This window comes from Argopecten irradians, chromosome 10, assembly GCF_041381155.1.
Source record: "Argopecten irradians isolate NY chromosome 10, Ai_NY, whole genome shotgun sequence".
NCBI lineage: Eukaryota > Metazoa > Mollusca > Bivalvia > Pectinida > Pectinidae > Argopecten > Argopecten irradians.
Window position 1 is genome coordinate 22,941,476 of NC_091143.1, and position 17,476 is coordinate 22,958,951.

The 17,476-nt window shown below is 42.9% G+C and overlaps 2 protein-coding genes across 2 annotated transcripts; both read left to right on the forward strand.

Annotated features, from left to right (window-relative positions):
* The first annotated feature begins 338 nt into the window (after positions 1 to 338).
* Positions 339 to 1,270, forward strand: LOC138332607 (collagen alpha-2(I) chain-like). Its single transcript, XM_069280606.1, has 3 exons — positions 339 to 344; positions 745 to 1,045; positions 1,077 to 1,270. The coding sequence occupies exons 1-3, from the start codon at positions 339 to 341 to the stop codon at positions 1,268 to 1,270; spliced, it is 501 nt and encodes a 166-aa protein (XP_069136707.1).
* Positions 1,271 to 1,273: 3 nt separating this feature from the next.
* Positions 1,274 to 16,402, forward strand: LOC138332608 (collagen alpha-2(I) chain-like). Its single transcript, XM_069280607.1, has 16 exons — positions 1,274 to 1,278; positions 1,317 to 3,181; positions 3,509 to 5,035; positions 5,249 to 5,272; positions 8,387 to 8,638; positions 9,563 to 9,721; positions 10,208 to 10,456; positions 10,665 to 10,913; positions 11,122 to 11,370; positions 11,579 to 11,827; positions 12,038 to 12,286; positions 12,496 to 12,744; positions 12,929 to 13,177; positions 13,362 to 13,610; positions 14,180 to 14,374; positions 15,375 to 16,402. Exons 1-16 carry the CDS (start codon positions 1,274 to 1,276, stop codon positions 15,650 to 15,652), a joined length of 6,297 nt encoding a protein of 2,098 aa, XP_069136708.1. The 3' UTR covers positions 15,653 to 16,402.
* The last annotated feature ends 1,074 nt before the right edge of the window (positions 16,403 to 17,476 follow it).

Genomic DNA, 17,476 nt, shown 5'->3' on the forward strand with positions numbered 1-17,476 from the left:
TAATAGCAAATTCTTCAAAAAATATTCTTCAGAAGTGAAATGAAGGGATTTTGTTTTAATTAGAATGAAGCTTCTTGGGTTACAGAGGGGGGAGGGGGCGGCAAAAAGACACGTTGCACACCTGTCCCTCCTGAGGCTGTTTCGACCGTTGTCACGTCCCTGCAACAAAAATTTACTATTTCCGCGGATAAAAAACTCTAACGTTATTTTCAGAAATTGGGCTGGTTTTACTATCAAGATCACAAACAACAGGATTTATGTTTGAAGTATCATACCAAATTTCAAGGATGGAGAATATTGACTTGCATTCGCGCTTTTTCTTCGAACTTTTATTCAAAATGGCGGTTCGTGATATCATACTGTACCTGAAAATTGGTAATTAATCTGTAAAAGTATATGGTTCGGATATGAAGGCTATTGATATACTCGAAGAAAACATTTTTAAACAAACATCTTGTTTATAACCCTTGGGTAGGAATATCCTTAGGTCTCCATATCCATTTATGATCGTTGGGCATCAGCCATGATTCTTAATATTCATTTTTAAAACAAATATAAAGAATTTTGTCGTAATCGAAAGTAATACGAAAGCTGCCTTTTCCAAGGGAGATTTGTGTTTTAGTTACACGTGTATATCACTTAAGTATAACGTGGAAGATTGCTCCCGTAATACTTTCTCTATTCAGAAATCGCGGACGTTACTGGCCTATATCATACTACATATTTGCACAATACCTGGTGTAGGGAGCAGTGGGTGTCACTGGCGTTACGGGAGCGGATGGTGTCACCGGCAGTACAGGAGCAGATGGTATCACCGGTAGTACGGGAGCAGATGGTATCACCGGCAGTACGGGACAACAGGGCTTGACTGGCAGTACGGGAACACAGGGATTGACTGGCAGTACGGGAGCAGTGGGTGTCACTGGCGTTACGGGAGCGGATGGTGTCACCGGCAGTACAGGAGCAGATGGTATCACCGGTAGTACGGGAGCAGATGGTATCACCGGCAGTACGGGACAACAGGGCTTGACTGGCAGTACGGGAACACAGGGATTGACTGGCGAGTACGGGAGCAGTGGGTGTCACTGGCGTTACGGGAGCGGATGGTGTCACCGGCAGTACAGGAGCAGATGGTATCACCGGTAGTACGGGAGCAGATGGTATCACCGGCAGTACGGGACAACAGGGCTTGACTGGCAGTACGGGAACACAGGGATTGACTGGCAGTACGGGAGCAGTGGGTGTCACTGGCGTTACGGGAAGCGGATGACGGATGGTGTCACCGGCAGTACAGGAGCAGATGGTATCACCGGTAGTACGGGAGCAGATGGTATCACCGGCAGTACGGGACAACAGGGCTTGACTGGCAGTACGGGAACACAGGGATTGACTGGCAGTACGGGAGCAGTGGGTGTCACTGGCGTTACGGGAGCGGATGGTGTCACCGGCAGTACAGGAGCAGATGGTATCACCGGTAGTACGGGAGCAGATGGTATCACCGGCAGTACGGGACAACAGGGCTTGACTGGCAGTACGGGAACACAGGGATTGACTGGCAGTACGGGAGCAGTGGGTGTCACTGGCGTTACGGGAGCGGATGGTGTCACCGGCAGTACAGGAGCAGATGGTATCACCGGTAGTACGGGAGCAGATGGTATCACCGGCAGTACGGGACAACAGGGCTTGACTGGCAGTACGGGAACACAGGGATTGACTGGCAGTACGGGAGCAGTGGGTGTCACTGGCGTTACGGGAGCGGATGGTGTCACCGGCAGTACAGGAGCAGATGGTATCACCGGTAGTACGGGAGCAGATGGTATCACCGGCAGTACGGGACAACAGGGCTTGACTGGCAGTACGGGAACACAGGGATTGACTGGCAGTACGGGAGCAGTGGGTGTCACTGGCGTTACGGGAGCGGATGGTGTCACCGGCAGTACAGGAGCAGATGGTATCACCGGTAGTACGGGAGCAGATGGTATCACCGGCAGTACGGGACAACAGGGCTTGACTGGCAGTACGGGAACACAGGGATTGACTGGCAGTACGGGAGCAGTGGGTGTCACTGGCGTTACGGGAGCGGATGGTGTCACCGGCAGTACAGGAGCAGATGGTATCACCGGTAGTACGGGAGCAGATGGTATCACCGGCAGTACGGGACAACAGGGCTTGACTGGCAGTACGGGAACACAGGGATTGACTGGCAGTACGGGAGCAGTGGGTGTCACTGGCGTTACGGGAGCGGATGGTGTCACCGGCAGTACAGGAGCAGATGGTATCACCGGTAGTACGGGAGCAGATGGTATCACCGGCAGTACGGGACAACAGGGCTTGACTGGCAGTACGGGAACACAGGGATTGACTGGCAGTACGGGAGCAGTGGGTGTCACTGGCGTTACGGGAGCGGATGGTGTCACCGGCAGTACAGGAGCAGATGGTATCACCGGTAGTACGGGAGCAGATGGTATCACCGGCAGTACGGGACAACAGGGCTTGACTGGCAGTACGGGAACACAGGGATTGACTGGCAGTACGGGAGCAGTGGGTGTCACTGGCGTTACGGGAGCGGATGGTGTCACCGGCAGTACAGGAGCAGATGGAACCAGGACCAGAAGTACGGGAGCAGATGGTATCACCGGCAGTACGGGACAACAGGGCTTGACTGGCAGTACGGGAACACAGGGATTGACTGGCAGTACGGGAGCAGTGGGTGTCACTGGCGTTACGGGAGCGGATGGTGTCACCGGCAGTACAGGAGCAGATGGTATCACCGGTAGTACGGGAGCAGATGGTATCACCGGCAGTACGGGACAACAGGGCTTGACTGGCAGTACGGGAACACAGGGATTGACTGGCAGTACGGGAGCAGTGGGTGTCACTGGCGTTACGGGAGCGGATGGTGTCACCGGCAGTACAGGAGCAGATGGTATCACCGGTAGTACGGGAGCAGATGGTATCACCGGCAGTACGGGACAACAGGGCTTGACTGGCAGTACGGGAACACAGGGATTGACTGGCAGTACGGGAGCAGTGGGTGTCACTGGCGTTACGGGAGCGGATGGTGTCACCGGCAGTACAGGAGCAGATGGTATCACCGGTAGTACGGGAGCAGATGGTATCACCGGCAGTACGGGACAACAGGGCTTGACTGGCAGTACGGGAACACAGGGATTGACTGGCAGTACGGGAGCAGTGGGATCACTGGCGTTACGGGAGCGGATGGTGTCACCGGCAGTACAGGAGCAGATGGTATCACCGGTAGTACGGGAGCAGATGGTATCACCGGCAGTACGGGACAACAGGGCTTGACTGGCAGTACGGGAACACAGGGATTGACTGGCAGTACGGGAGCAGTGGGTGTCACTGGCGTTACGGGAGCACGATGGTAGTTCACGATCAGTACAGGAGCAGATGGTATCACCGGTAGTACGGGAGCAGATGGTATCACCGGCAGTACGGGACAACAGGGCTTGACTGGCAGTACGGGAACACAGGGATTGACTGGCAGTACGGGGAGCAGTGGGTGTCACTGGCGTTACGGGAGCGGATGGTGTCACCGGCAGTACAGGAGCAGATGGTATCACCGGTAGTACGGGAGCAGATGGTATCACCGGCAGTACGGGACAACAGGGCTTGACTGGCAGTACGGGAACACAGGGATTGACTGGCAGTACGGGAGCAGTGGGTGTCACTGGCGTTACGGGAGCGGATGGTGTCACCGGCAGTACAGGAGCAGATGGTATCACCGGTAGTACGGGAGCAGATGGTATCACCGGCAGTACGGGACAACAGGGCTTGACTGGCAGTACGGGAACACAGGGATTGACTGGCAGTACGGGAGCAGTGGGTGTCACTGGCGTTACGGGAGCGGATGGTGTCACCGGCAGTACAGGAGCAGATGGTATCACCGGTAGTACGGGAGCAGATGGTATCACCGGCAGTACGGGACAACAGGGCTTGACTGGCAGTACGGGAACACAGGGATTGACTGGCAGTACGGGAGCAGTGGGTGTCACTGGCGTTACGGGAGCGGATGGTGTCACCGGCAGTACAGGAGCAGATGGTATCACCGGTAGTACGGGAGCAGATGGTATCACCGGCAGTACGGGACAACAGGGCTTGACTGGCAGTACGGGAACACAGGGATTGACTGGCAGTACGGGAGCAGTGGGTGTCACTGGCGTTACGGGAGCGGATGGTGTCACCGGCAGTACAGGAGCAGATGGTATCACCGGTAGTACGGGAGCAGATGGTATCACCGGCAGTACGGGACAACAGGGCTTGACTGGCAGTACGGGAACACAGGGATTGACTGGCAGTACGGGAGCAGTGGGTGTCACTGGCGTTACGGGAGCGGATGGTGTCACCGGCAGTACAGGAGCAGATGGTATCACCGGTAGTACGGGAGCAGATGGTATCACCGGCAGTACGGGACAACAGGGCTTGACTGGCAGTACGGGAACACAGGGATTGACTGGCAGTACGGGAGCAGTGGGTGTCACTGGCGTTACGGGAGCGGATGGTGTCACCGGCAGTACAGGAGCAGATGGTATCACCGGTAGTACGGGAGCAGATGGTATCACCGGCAGTACGGGACAACAGGGCTTGACTGGCAGTACGGGAACACAGGGATTGACTGGCAGTACGGGAGCAGTGGGTGTCACTGGCGTTACGGGAGCGGATGGTGTCACCGGCAGTACAGGAGCAGATGGTATCACCGGTAGTACGGGAGCAGATGGTATCACCGGCAGTACGGGACAACAGGGCTTGACTGGCAGTACGGGAACACAGGGATTGACTGGCAGTACGGGAGCAGTGGGTGTCACTGGCGTTACGGGAGCGGATGGTGTCACCGGCAGTACAGGAGCAGATGGTATCACCGGTAGTACGGGAGCAGATGGTATCACCGGCAGTACGGGACAACAGGGCTTGACTGGCAGTACGGGAACACAGGGATTGACTGGCAGTACGGGAGCAGTGGGTGTCACTGGCGTTACGGGAGCGGATGGTGTCACCGGCAGTACAGGAGCAGATGGTATCACCGGTAGTACGGGTAATTTGTTGGGAGGGGGGAGGGTGGGGGGGTAGGGGATTTGAATTCGTAATTTATTTTGACGTATTTATTCTTTCGGTCACCCGATTTTACTTAAAATTATTGAAATATTCTTATTTCATTTCTTTGATTATGTGTTATATGAATTATTTACCGATTCATTTGCATCAAGTTTTGCTTTAATTTGTGTTATAGGAGAGACTGGGCCTACTCCTACATGTAAGTATGATTTCATAAGGAAAATATTGAAATATATTTTTAATCGTAGTATCTATTGCTAGATTTGTGTTAAACAATCTTAAAGGGGCAATTCAGTCTAAGAGTACATTAAAATTTGCACATATTTCGGAAACGAACCAGTTCTAACAGAAATTAGATTACATTGTAGTTGGTTTAACGGTGATATGCCAGAAAAGCTTACCGTAGTGAAATGTATGTGAAATGTTCTAACTCGCGTACTTTCCGCCATTACACATAGTGGTCGGATGTCTTGTATGGCGGAAACCTGACCCTTGCCAGTGTAGTAAAAAAAATTGTCTAGAACCACTCAAATTGCTCTTACAGTAGTGCGTTTATCTTCTTAGATGCATGTTCTTGTCTAAAAATAATTTCATCAACTCCTCAGGGGTTATGAATCGCATTTGTTCAACGTGCGTGACTTTGGCTCGGGTATGGGTACAGCGTACATGTTGTACCTGCTTAATCTTATTGATCAACGATTTGGAATTTCAACGGTATCAATCAAAATACTTAACAATGTCGTGAAATTTGTCAATATTTCTTGTTATATGTTTCATAAGAAATGTAGAACAATACATTTTGATTCATGTCATGCTTCGTGGTTATGTAACAGAACTAGTCTCATTGAAGTGTCCCTTTAAGGTTTGGTGTAGGTCAGTTTGGGACAAAGACTATAGTATCAAATTCTGTCCGTAATATTGTAACATGAATACATTGTATAGTATTTCTATTTTTCCATGCTTCATTACTGCACAAATAGAATATTCTGTAGTTAGACATAGTTGTCTGCCCTTGTCAGTAGATATTAATTGTGGCGTTACGTGTTTGTGAACGTAACGTCAACTTTTCTAAGAAATCAATGTGAATTTCGTTCATTTAATCATTGATGATTTCATCGGGGTCTGAACGAAATTAAGGTATTAAGGTATACACGTATGTTTATAAATGCAGTTTTATGTTTTATGTGTTTTATACAGTGTATATTAACCATGAGTAAATACATTTCATTTCAAAATATTTTATTAAGTCATTCGATTTAACAAGGATTGGGCAGCAGGCTATGCCTATATAAGCCATCTCTCTGATGCGTAAATACTTTGAAGTGTTCTTTTTATGTATGTAAATCCGTGTACCAGATGGTATATATATGGTCAAGGACGATGTAGTCCTTGATATACTGTATATTCTTATAGCATATATTTCTGTCATTAGTTGGCCTTGTCGATTTGTATATAGAAAGCTTGTATAGTGTAAACACATACATTAATTACGTTTATCAACACAATAGGAATAAAAAGAAAACAATTAAATCGAACACGGGCACTTTGTTTTGCGCCTTATTAATATGCTCGCGTAAACTAGAACACATATAATGAACTGCAACTTAGTATTTTCGAAAGTTTAATCGGTACTACAAGTGGAACTTTGAGCTATTTCCAGAATCTTTTGAAACTTTCATCTTAGATAAAAAAAACGCTATTAACAATGTCATAGAAAACAATCAACACAATTTTGACTTTGAAAAATATATATAGCTCTTCCCAACATACCAATAAATCTCATATTAATTTTCAATTGTAAAAAAGGCGTTGAAAATATATATACTGTTCTTATTAAAAACGAAGTAATACCTATTTCACAAAATAAATGGAATCAAAATTTTCAAATTGATCGAGATGAATGGGGAAATATTTATAAACACAGCTCCAAACTTCAATGGTTACAATTCCGAATTAATCACAGAATTCTAACTACAAAATCATATTGGTAAATCAAACAACAATCTATGTACTTTTTGTAAAAAATATCCAGAAACAATCATGTATCAAATTTGATTGAACAATTAAGAATATCGATAATTACTAATAATTTATATAATTAAGTCTTAAATTTGAAAAACAAGATTTTATTTTCGGCAAATAAGATGGTGCTTACTCTAATTTCCATGCTGAATAAACTGCAACTTAGTATTGTCGAAAGTAGAACTATTTCCGGAATCTTTTTCTCGCCTACAACCCAAACTCGCATATTATGTTTTCGCATATTACAGAGTTATCTGCACTCGTAGGTAAATATTGATTGTGACGCCATGTGTTTGCGAGCGTAACGTCATAAATTTCCGAGAAAACTTTGTGAATTGCGCTCACAAACGTCACAATGTTTACTTACTCTATAATATGCAAATACGGAATAATCTGTAGGTAACGGTGTCGCCTCCGTGTGGTAATTCGGTATCCCTTTGAGTGATAAAACTCGGAGACTTTCCATACCGACAGTTATTGCTTAAGGTTGTTTCCAATATTAGTTATTCATTGTTCTTAAACCTATAGTTTTCTATTCTACGAGGGACAAGATAATTCACCTTCAATAACTTTGGATGAAATTTTAAGTAACTACAAAAAGTAACGAAAGAGTATTTTTATGCATTCTAACGGTACTTTGGTGATTTTTGAGTATTGTATCATCGGTACACCGGATATTGCTACTTTGGTAAGTTGTGAAGGGTGCTGCCTTGGGCTGTCGAGACATCATCACATTTGTAGACAAAACATATCTATTTTTTCTGCGAAGTGCCTAGGAATTTTTTATAAGCAAACTTCAATTGTATCGAATTGCCGCGGTCCCTTACTTCAGGATCGTGAGTTCTAAACCCGCAGCGGCTGCCAGGTACTAACCGGCTTTCAGCCAACTCCTAAACCTGGCACGTCCTCCATTGGCACTGGCGTTACATCAAATAAACAAGTATATGGATGTTTGTGGACATTGTGTAAGTGTGTTGTCCAATACAGCATCATCAGCATTGGCATCCCCTAAAATATCATACACAGTAAGATAGGGGTCAAATTTGTATTGACTCAAGTTAATCATCTGATTCCGTGACTTTGTTTTTATGTGTTTGAGACTTGGTTCACATACACTGTGATTTATGACGCTGTTATCAGTCTTAATCATTCTGTAGTAGTTTTAGACGCCAGTCTTTTGAAGTAGTAAACACCTATATATAGATGTATACAGATTGCCTGTATTTATACATACATATTTTTGTTGTTGTGTACATAAACACATGCCATCATACGTGTCATTTTGTTGTAGTTGTTGACGCATGCACAGACGGTACCAATGGCGGATGTGCCCATACCTGTGTGAGTACCAGGAGTGGGGCCTATGTGTGTCTGTGTAACACTGGGTATGGGCTGGACTCGGACGGACACGACTGTTCCGATATCGACGAGTGTACGGACTACGGACCTTGTGAACAAATCTGCACGAATACAGTGGGAAGTTTCCAGTGCAGTTGTCGATCTGGGTTTACACAAGATAGTATCATCACCAGCACGTGCATTGGTAAGGCGCATTGAACACATGTAACGGTAAGGCTCACTAACAACGTGTAATGGTAAGGCGCATTGAACACATGTAACGGTAAGGCTCACTAACAACGTGTAATGGTAAGGCGCATTGAACACATGTAACGGTAAGGCTCACTAACAACGTGTAATGGTAAGGCGCATTGAACACATGTAACGGTAAGGCTCACTAACAACGTGTAATGGTAAGGCGCATTAAACACGCATAAAAGTAAGGTCCAATGGACTATGATAAATAACTCGTTATAACAGAAAAAAGATAAAGGTCGTAGGCTGAATTCACCCTGACGTAAGACATAACAACATCCACACGTTACACACTTTTTATAACATAAAATGTATCGTTTATTTTCTAATAACATATATTTATGTTTTTAAAAAAAGATTTGGTATCTTTTTCAAGCAATCTGTATTTTAACCTGTTTTAAAACAAATAACGAAAACCAGGCCTGGTACTTTATTATAGACGCTAATATTGACTTGACGGGGCAACGCAATCATTTGATATTAATTGGTAATTCGTTATATGCGAATTAATACATGAAACGTGAAACGGTAAGGCCCACTAAACACGTGTATTGATAAGGCCCACTGAGCACGTGCAACGGTTAAATACATATAACGGTGAGACAAACAAAACAGATATAATCGTAGGCACTGTTACCATATGTAACGGTATGGCACGCAGGCGTAAAACACGTGTGTGTATAATGTTGAGGTGCATTAAACACATGAAACTCTTAGAAACTAACCATATATGAGTTAAGCGTTTTAAACAAGTGATCGTATTATAGACTATCGGGTAACGTAGTCGAACATTTTGATCAAGTAGCTCAGACGTGGCAAAAACCATTATCTTACCCATGCCGAACAGCTACAGAGCTCCTTTGTGTTGTTACAGACGTGGACGAGTGTACCAACACCAGTCTGTGTACAGGGGGACAGACCTGTGTCAACTCCTATGGGAGTTACCACTGTTCAGCGTCCGCGTCTGGTATTGCCCCGGGGATACCGGGGGAGGAGGTGGAGGAGGAACAGGAGAGCAGAGTTTTCCTCACATGTATGTATACACACAGTGTAATACGTGAATTTGTGTTTTATTTTAAGGTGTATATATAACAACAATATTTCAAATAAAAAAATCGAATACCTGTAGTATTTTGAGCAATTCCCCATTATTTACACTTTAATGCAATCCCACTTTGTAACCTTACCAAACGCAGCTGGCGTTCATCAGTGCATGGATTGCCATCCGCTTATTTTGACGTTGTTGTCATTGTGACGTCACAATTTTCTGCCAGCGATCACGAAGATGGCTGAAATTGAATGAAGTGCTAGTTTGCAGTTATTATGGTTATGAGAGGATGAATGCCAACTGGATAACTGTAAATTCAACATAAAGCGCTAGCGCACTTCATTGAATTTGCCGTTGTACAGTTGGCATTAATCCTTCAATAATTGTCAACTGAATGCAGTTCAACGCTTAATCGGACAGCACTGGATAAGATTTCTAAAATTTCATCTGTGAAGCGTTCGTCTGTTTTAGTTGTTGACGCATGCTCAGACCGCACCAAAGGCGGATGTGAGCACGTGTGCGCCACCACCAGAAATGGCGCCTACTACTGTCTGTGTCACGTGGGGTACAAACTGACCAGTAACGGACACAACTGTTCGGATGTGGACGAGTGTACGGAGTACGGACCATGTGACCAGACGTGTACTAACACCCCCGGGACGTACACGTGCGGATGTCGGGAGGGATACGTACTGGACACAGACAACGTCACGTGTAACGGTGAGTAAACAGAACTTATTGATGTCCATTTTAGTATAGCTTTGACATCAAAGAAATTCCGTATAACTTCTTATTACATCACATATCTATAAAACGATATAAGGTTTAAATGCTATGAAAAAACGTTCTACCATAAAGACTACTGTTTCTGGATACTTCACAATGATACATACTATATCTATATTTCTTGCATCCATGATTTTAATAGCTATTGACGCATGCTCAGACGGTACCAATGGCGGATGTGAGCACGTTTGCGTTACAAACAAGAATGGCGCCTATGACTGCGTATGTCACTTGGGGTATAGACTAGCCAATAACCTACGTAACTGTACGGACGTGGACGAGTGTACGGAGTACGGACCATGTGACCAGACGTGTACTAACACCCCCGGGACGTACACGTGCGGATGTCGGGAGGGATACGTACTGGACACAGACAACGTCACGTGTAACGGTGAGTAAACAGAACTTATTGATGTCCATTTTAGTATAGCTTTGACATCAAAGAAATTCCGTATAACTTCTTATTACATCACATATCTATAAAACGATATAAGGTTTAAATGCTATGAAAAAACGTTCTACCATAAAGACTACTGTTTCTGGATACTTCACAATGATACATACTATATCTATATTTCTTGCATCCATGATTTTAATAGCTATTGACGCATGCTCAGACGGTACCAATGGCGGATGTGAGCACGTTTGCGTTACAAACAAGAATGGCGCCTATGACTGCGTATGTCACTTGGGGTATAGACTAGCCAATAACCTACGTAACTGTACGGACGTGGACGAGTGTACGGAGTACGGACCATGTGACCAGACGTGTACTAACACCCCCGGGACGTACACGTGCGGATGTCGGGAGGGATACGTACTGGACACAGACAACGTCACGTGTAACGGTGAGTAAACAGAACTTATTGATGTCCATTTTAGTATAGCTTTGACATCAAAGAAATCCCGTATAACTTCTTATTACATCACATATCTATAAAACGATATAAGGTTTAAATGCTATGAAAAAACGTTCTACCATAAAGACTACTGTTTCTGGATACTTCACGATGATACATACTATATCTATATTTCTTGCATCCATGATTTTAATAGCTATTGACGCATGCTCAGACGGTACCAATGGCGGATGTGAGCACGTTTGCGTTACAAACAAGAATGGCGCCTATGACTGCGTATGTCACTTGGGGTATAGACTAGCCAATAACCTGCGTAACTGTACGGACGTGGACGAGTGTACGGAGTACGGACCATGTGACCAGACGTGTACTAACACCCCCGGGACGTACACGTGCGGATGTCGGGAGGGATACGTACTGGACACAGACAACGTCACGTGTAACGGTGAGTAAACAGAACTTATTGATGTCCATTTTAGTATAGCTTTGACATCAAAGAAATTCCGTATAACTTCTTATTACATCACATATCTATAAAACGATATAAGGTTTAAATGCTATGAAAAAACGTTCTACCATAAAGACTACTGTTTCTGGATACTTCACAATGATACATACTATATCTATATATTTCTTGCATCCATGATTTTAATAGCTATTGACGCATGCTTAGACGGTACCAATGGCGGATGTGAGCACGTTTGCGTTACAAACAAGAATGGCGCCTATGACTGCGTATGTCACTTGGGGTATAGACTAGCCAATAACCTGCGTAACTGTACGGACGTGGACGAGTGTACGGAGTACGGACCATGTGACCAGACGTGTACTAACACCCCCGGGACGTACACGTGCGGATGTCGGGAGGGATACGTACTGGACACAGACAACGTCACGTGTAACGGTGAGTAAACAGAACTTATTGATGTCCATTTTTAGTATAGCTTTGACATCAAAGAAATTCCGTATAACTTCTTATTACATCACATATCTATAAAACGATATAAGGTTTAAATGCTATGAAAAAACGTTCTACCATAAAGACTACTGTTTCTGGATACTTCACAATGATACATACTATATCTATATTTCTTGCATCCATGATTTTAATAGCTATTGACGCATGCTCAGACGGTACCAATGGCGGATGTGAGCACGTTTGCGTTACAAACAAGAATGGCGCCTATGACTGCGTATGTCACTTGGGGTATAGACTAGCCAATAACCTACGTAACTGTACGGACGTGGACGAGTGTACGGAGTACGGACCATGTGACCAGACGTGTACTAACACCCCCGGGACGTACACGTGCGGATGTCGGGAGGGATACGTACTGGACACAGACAACGTCACGTGTAATGGTGAGTAAACAGAACGATATACATCATGTATCTAAGCTCAAGGATATAGTTAAGAACTTCGTATATGATATAACTAAAATGGAAATTCCAACATTTAAAACTTGTTCTGTTATTGATATATCTATATACGATATGTATTTCTGATCGTACCTAACATTGCACTTTTTATTACTTTGTCGCCAAGTTATCGATGCATGCTCAGACGGTAACAATGGCGGATGTGAGCACGTGTGCGCCACCACCAGAAATGGCGCCTACTACTGTCTGTGTCACGTGGGGTACAAACTGACCAGTAACGGACACAACTGTTCGGACGTGGACGAGTGTACGGAGTACGGACCATGTGACCAGACGTGTACTAACACCCCCGGGACGTACACGTGCGGATGTCGGGAGGGATACGTACTGGACACAGACAACGTCACGTGTAATGGTGAGTAAACAGAACGATATACATCATGTATCTAAGCTCAAGGATATAGCAAAGAACTTCGTATATGATGTAACTAAAATAGAAATTCCTACCTTTAAATCTTGTTCTGTTATTGATATATCTATATACGATATGTATTTCTGATCGTACCTAACATTGCACTTTTTATTACTTTGTCGCCCAGTTATCGACGCATGCTCAAACGGTAACAATGGCGGATGTGAGCACGTGTGCGCCACTACCAGAAATGGCGCCTACGACTGTCTGTGTCACGTGGGGTACAAACTGACCAGTAACGGACATAACTGTACGGACGTGGACGAGTGTACGGAGTACGGACCATGTGACCAGACGTGTACTAACACCCCCGGGACGTACACGTGCGGATGTCATTCCGGATTTTTATTGAATACAGATAACACGACGTGTAAAGGTAAAGTAAGATGAAAGCGATAAATTTTATAATTCTACTAAAGCTGGTGAATATACAATAATTTCAAAGTTCAGAGTGTCACCATACTGATATCAACTAGCAAGACTATTAAGCTTATATTCCAATTATTTTGTTAGAATATCTGCCCAAAAAGTTATGTTATAGCTATGCATTATAATCAAGGATGCCATAAATGCAACTTTTGTAAGGAACAAAAAGTGTTTCCCCTTTGTAGTTAACATCACAGAATAGTAGGTCATGACATGTTTTTTCATTAAATAACAAAATTAAAGAGTTCTTAGAGTGTATTTTCGGTAAATAATCACTATACCATAGTCTATTCAGCTTCATGGAAAGAATTTATTTTCAAATGACGATATGATTATAGAACTTCTTCACGAGAGGTATTTTGATTGGCTATATAATTTCTTCACAAGAGGTGTGTTTTGTGATATCATGTCTTGCTTTCAAGAACATACGTACAGTTAGTGTTAACTAGTGTATGCCTAAATTTGATCAAACCGTATAAGGTACCATCTTATGTATCCACCTTTAACTGTGTTTTCCAGATGTAAACGAATGTGATAATTCGTCCGCCTGCCCGGAACCGGAAGTAGGTGTACCTATATGTATAAATACGCATGGTTCTTACTACTGTCTCACCTTTAACGAGAAGTCATCAGTGGTCCACGGGGGAAAACTCGTGTCGGACCAAAGTGAAAACCAAGAAACATTTAACGATGATCATTACTCAGAACAGGAAGGTAAACCTCTTAGTTCCATCAACACCCGTACATATAACATAATAAATAAATATATGGATATGAAAATTAGTTACAGTTGATATTTATTTGACCCATAGACTGATTAATGTTTATACATTATTTAGGTCTATACCACAAATCGGTACTCTGCATATTGTATAACAGTTACTGTACATGTATAAACTGTAACTTATTCCCAGATCCCTGTGCCACAACCCTTTAACATTAATAAACACCTGTACCGTCAACTCCACCACTCGTCCAAACTAAACTTTATCACCATTCTAATATCACATTTCGTTTAAAAATATTGGTTTGCATTCTTTCTACCTTTAGACGTTTCTTTTAAATGGAATCACTTTAACCTTCAAAATCATGAGAGATGATCATGAATATAATATGGTTTTATCAACAATGTACATAGTATACTAATATATCAATTAGAGAGAATCATATGCGTGTTCACCTACGATCGTGAGAAATGGTACTTATGTACTACTGTCCAAAATAGCACCATTTTGCCCTGTATACATTGACCGAGTATAATGTAAATTGAAAGTAATACCACCAAACATAGACATAGCCAAGCTATTTTCATTGTGCTTGAGGTCGCGGTGGCCGAGTGGTTAAGATGTCCCGACATATTACCACAAGCCCTCTACCTCTGAGTCACGAGTGCAAATTCCATGTGGAGCAGTTGCCAGGTACTGACCGCTGGTTGGTGGATTTTCTCCGGGTAATCCGGCTTTCCTCTACCAACAAACCTGGCACGCCCTTAAATGACCCTGACTGTTAATAGGACGTTAAACTAATAAAACTAAAAACCGATGCATTGCACTTTGATAGACTCTCCGAGAAAATTACGTCATTTCCTGTGTAAGGTGATTTACGTCAGAATTTATGAGGTTGATTAACACTCTCACAAACTAATTTCGTCACAATGCTGCTGAAAACGGCAAAAAAAGGAAATACGAAATTTGTATTTACTGGTTTTTTCCAGATTACGAAGAATATTCGTCTCTTGAAAATGAAGATCACATTCTTGGAGAAATAATGGAATTCAAAAAAGAATCTACCACAATGAGTTATCAGATTTCTACACCGGAAGTCGGGGGGTACCCTAAACCTGAGAACATTGGCGATCTAAAAGCCGTGATTGGTTTCCTGGCCGGGGCGTTGTGTGTAATAATGTTCGGTAGTTTTATTGTTGTGTTACGTAAACGATGTCTTCTACGACGTCGAGGAGAACTGGAGAGGATGGAAGAATCACAAGCCTAACACAATCGGTTAAGGAGCACTTGAAATGTATTCTGGCATCACAGGCGCAATTTTCAAACTATGGCTTCTTATAATGTATCGAAATTGTTGAATTTGTCGATGGAAGAACAATAGATATTTTCGTTACATTATCATTATTGCTGACACGAAAGTGACGGTTGTACTTCCGGTTGGGTTTCAGTACACGAAGATAGAATGCTTCCGGTTATATGTTACATAGTGAAAAAATCTCATAACATTCCCTTCCCATTGCCTCCTGTCTGGTGTACACCGAAGTTACACATCTGGTCACGTGTTAATATAGTATATGGGCACGTGCTTCAGGTCACATGATTTTTTTGCAAGTATGCAGGTCAGATGATCATGCTGGTTTCTAAATTGTAAGAAGTTTACTTATATTGTGGCACAAACGTTAGTTGTAGAAGACAATTTAAAAATCAATCATTTCTAGTACTGCAAGATGTCCAAGTTTTTGTTTTGTGTCTATGTATATACATATCATACATATCTTTCTATTTATATGTTATATAAATTATATCATGTGATAAACAGCAGACATTTGTTTGTGTACATCTTTATATATTATGTTTATATGTTATATATCGTTTAATATAAGATATGCATGAAATCTATTTAATGTACAGTATAATGTATTTCTATATTTTTGTATAGAGTTAACAGAAGTTCTATATTATTAAAACAATACTATGAAAAGTCGGTGCTATAGTCAGTGCTATATTGTTAATCGTATAGTCAGTGCTATATTGTTAATCGTAAAAATACATGTACATAAATTGTTAAAGTGTATGTTTAGAGTTGGAGAGTAGTAGTTATATTTCTACCATTAGTAAGGATATACATGGTCTTTGTTAAATGTGAGTTGTTTGCAAAAGAATAACTTTTTTGCTATTTGCTAAGATGTTATTTTGTTATTTACTAGTATTAAAGTCCCTAAATAATAAACAAAGTCTGTATTTTTGTTTTCATTAATTTCTTGATTGACAACACTAAATGAAGATAATTACATGGTCAATGATTAATATCTAACTTTCTTCCACTAAAGTCCTAATATGAAGGATGGAGTTGATTACATGTTATACTGCGAGCGTGTGTGGTACAGTATGACGTTTTGTTGACCCTAGTTAGTTTTGAAGTATTTTTATTTTTATAACTTTCCATGTAAAAAATAACAAACGGCAGCGGAAAAACCCCATCACAAACAATAACAGTCTAAAGTTTATTTTACCTATTTGTGCTAGCATACTTCCAATTCTTCCGCGCATGCGCCTCCATATATTATCCGATTTCCACGTTGATGAGAGTGTGGGACTGACTGTGCAACATTCCTGGTTTCAAGGACACACTAACCTTCCGTTCATGTCCATTTCAGTTCCCAGTCCTTTTCTCTGTGCCACAGAGATGCTGTAGCTGAATTAATATTTTCCGTTATTTTACCTGCACTTACAAAGAACTTTTACCCCGGTTGTTGACTTTAGACACCTATTCCTTTCTTGGTCCACCGTTACAACCAGACTGCTGGAGTTACCTTCACTGTCGGCACTCTTTATATTCATCCCTTCGAAAAAGCAATTCTGAAGACAAAACATACCAAATACAGGCCAATGGATCGAGACTTCTTTAGATATTACAAAGGAGAAGCGTCCAACATCGAAACTAACACAAATAAAAGGACTAAGTTATGCTGTCTGCATATATTTCTGCAAAAAAGAGCTTTTCCAACGATACAAAATACCAATAAGAAGTATTACCATTTCTATGTTTGATTGGTACGTAGGATTGTAGCTAGATAACGTCAAACTACCA

Bases quoted from the DNA above. Each gene is read 5' to 3' on its own strand.
- LOC138332607 (XM_069280606.1), top strand. The intron at 1,046-1,076 runs CACAGGGATTGA...GTACGGGAGCAG, and splicing joins CTTGACTGGCAGTACGGGAA to TGGGTGTCACTGGCGTTACG.
- LOC138332608 (XM_069280607.1), top strand. The intron at 5,036-5,248 runs GTATCACCGGTA...TTTGTGTTATAG, and splicing joins CGGCAGTACAGGAGCAGATG to GAGAGACTGGGCCTACTCCT. The intron at 10,914-11,121 runs GTGAGTAAACAG...TGATTTTAATAG, and splicing joins AGACAACGTCACGTGTAACG to CTATTGACGCATGCTCAGAC.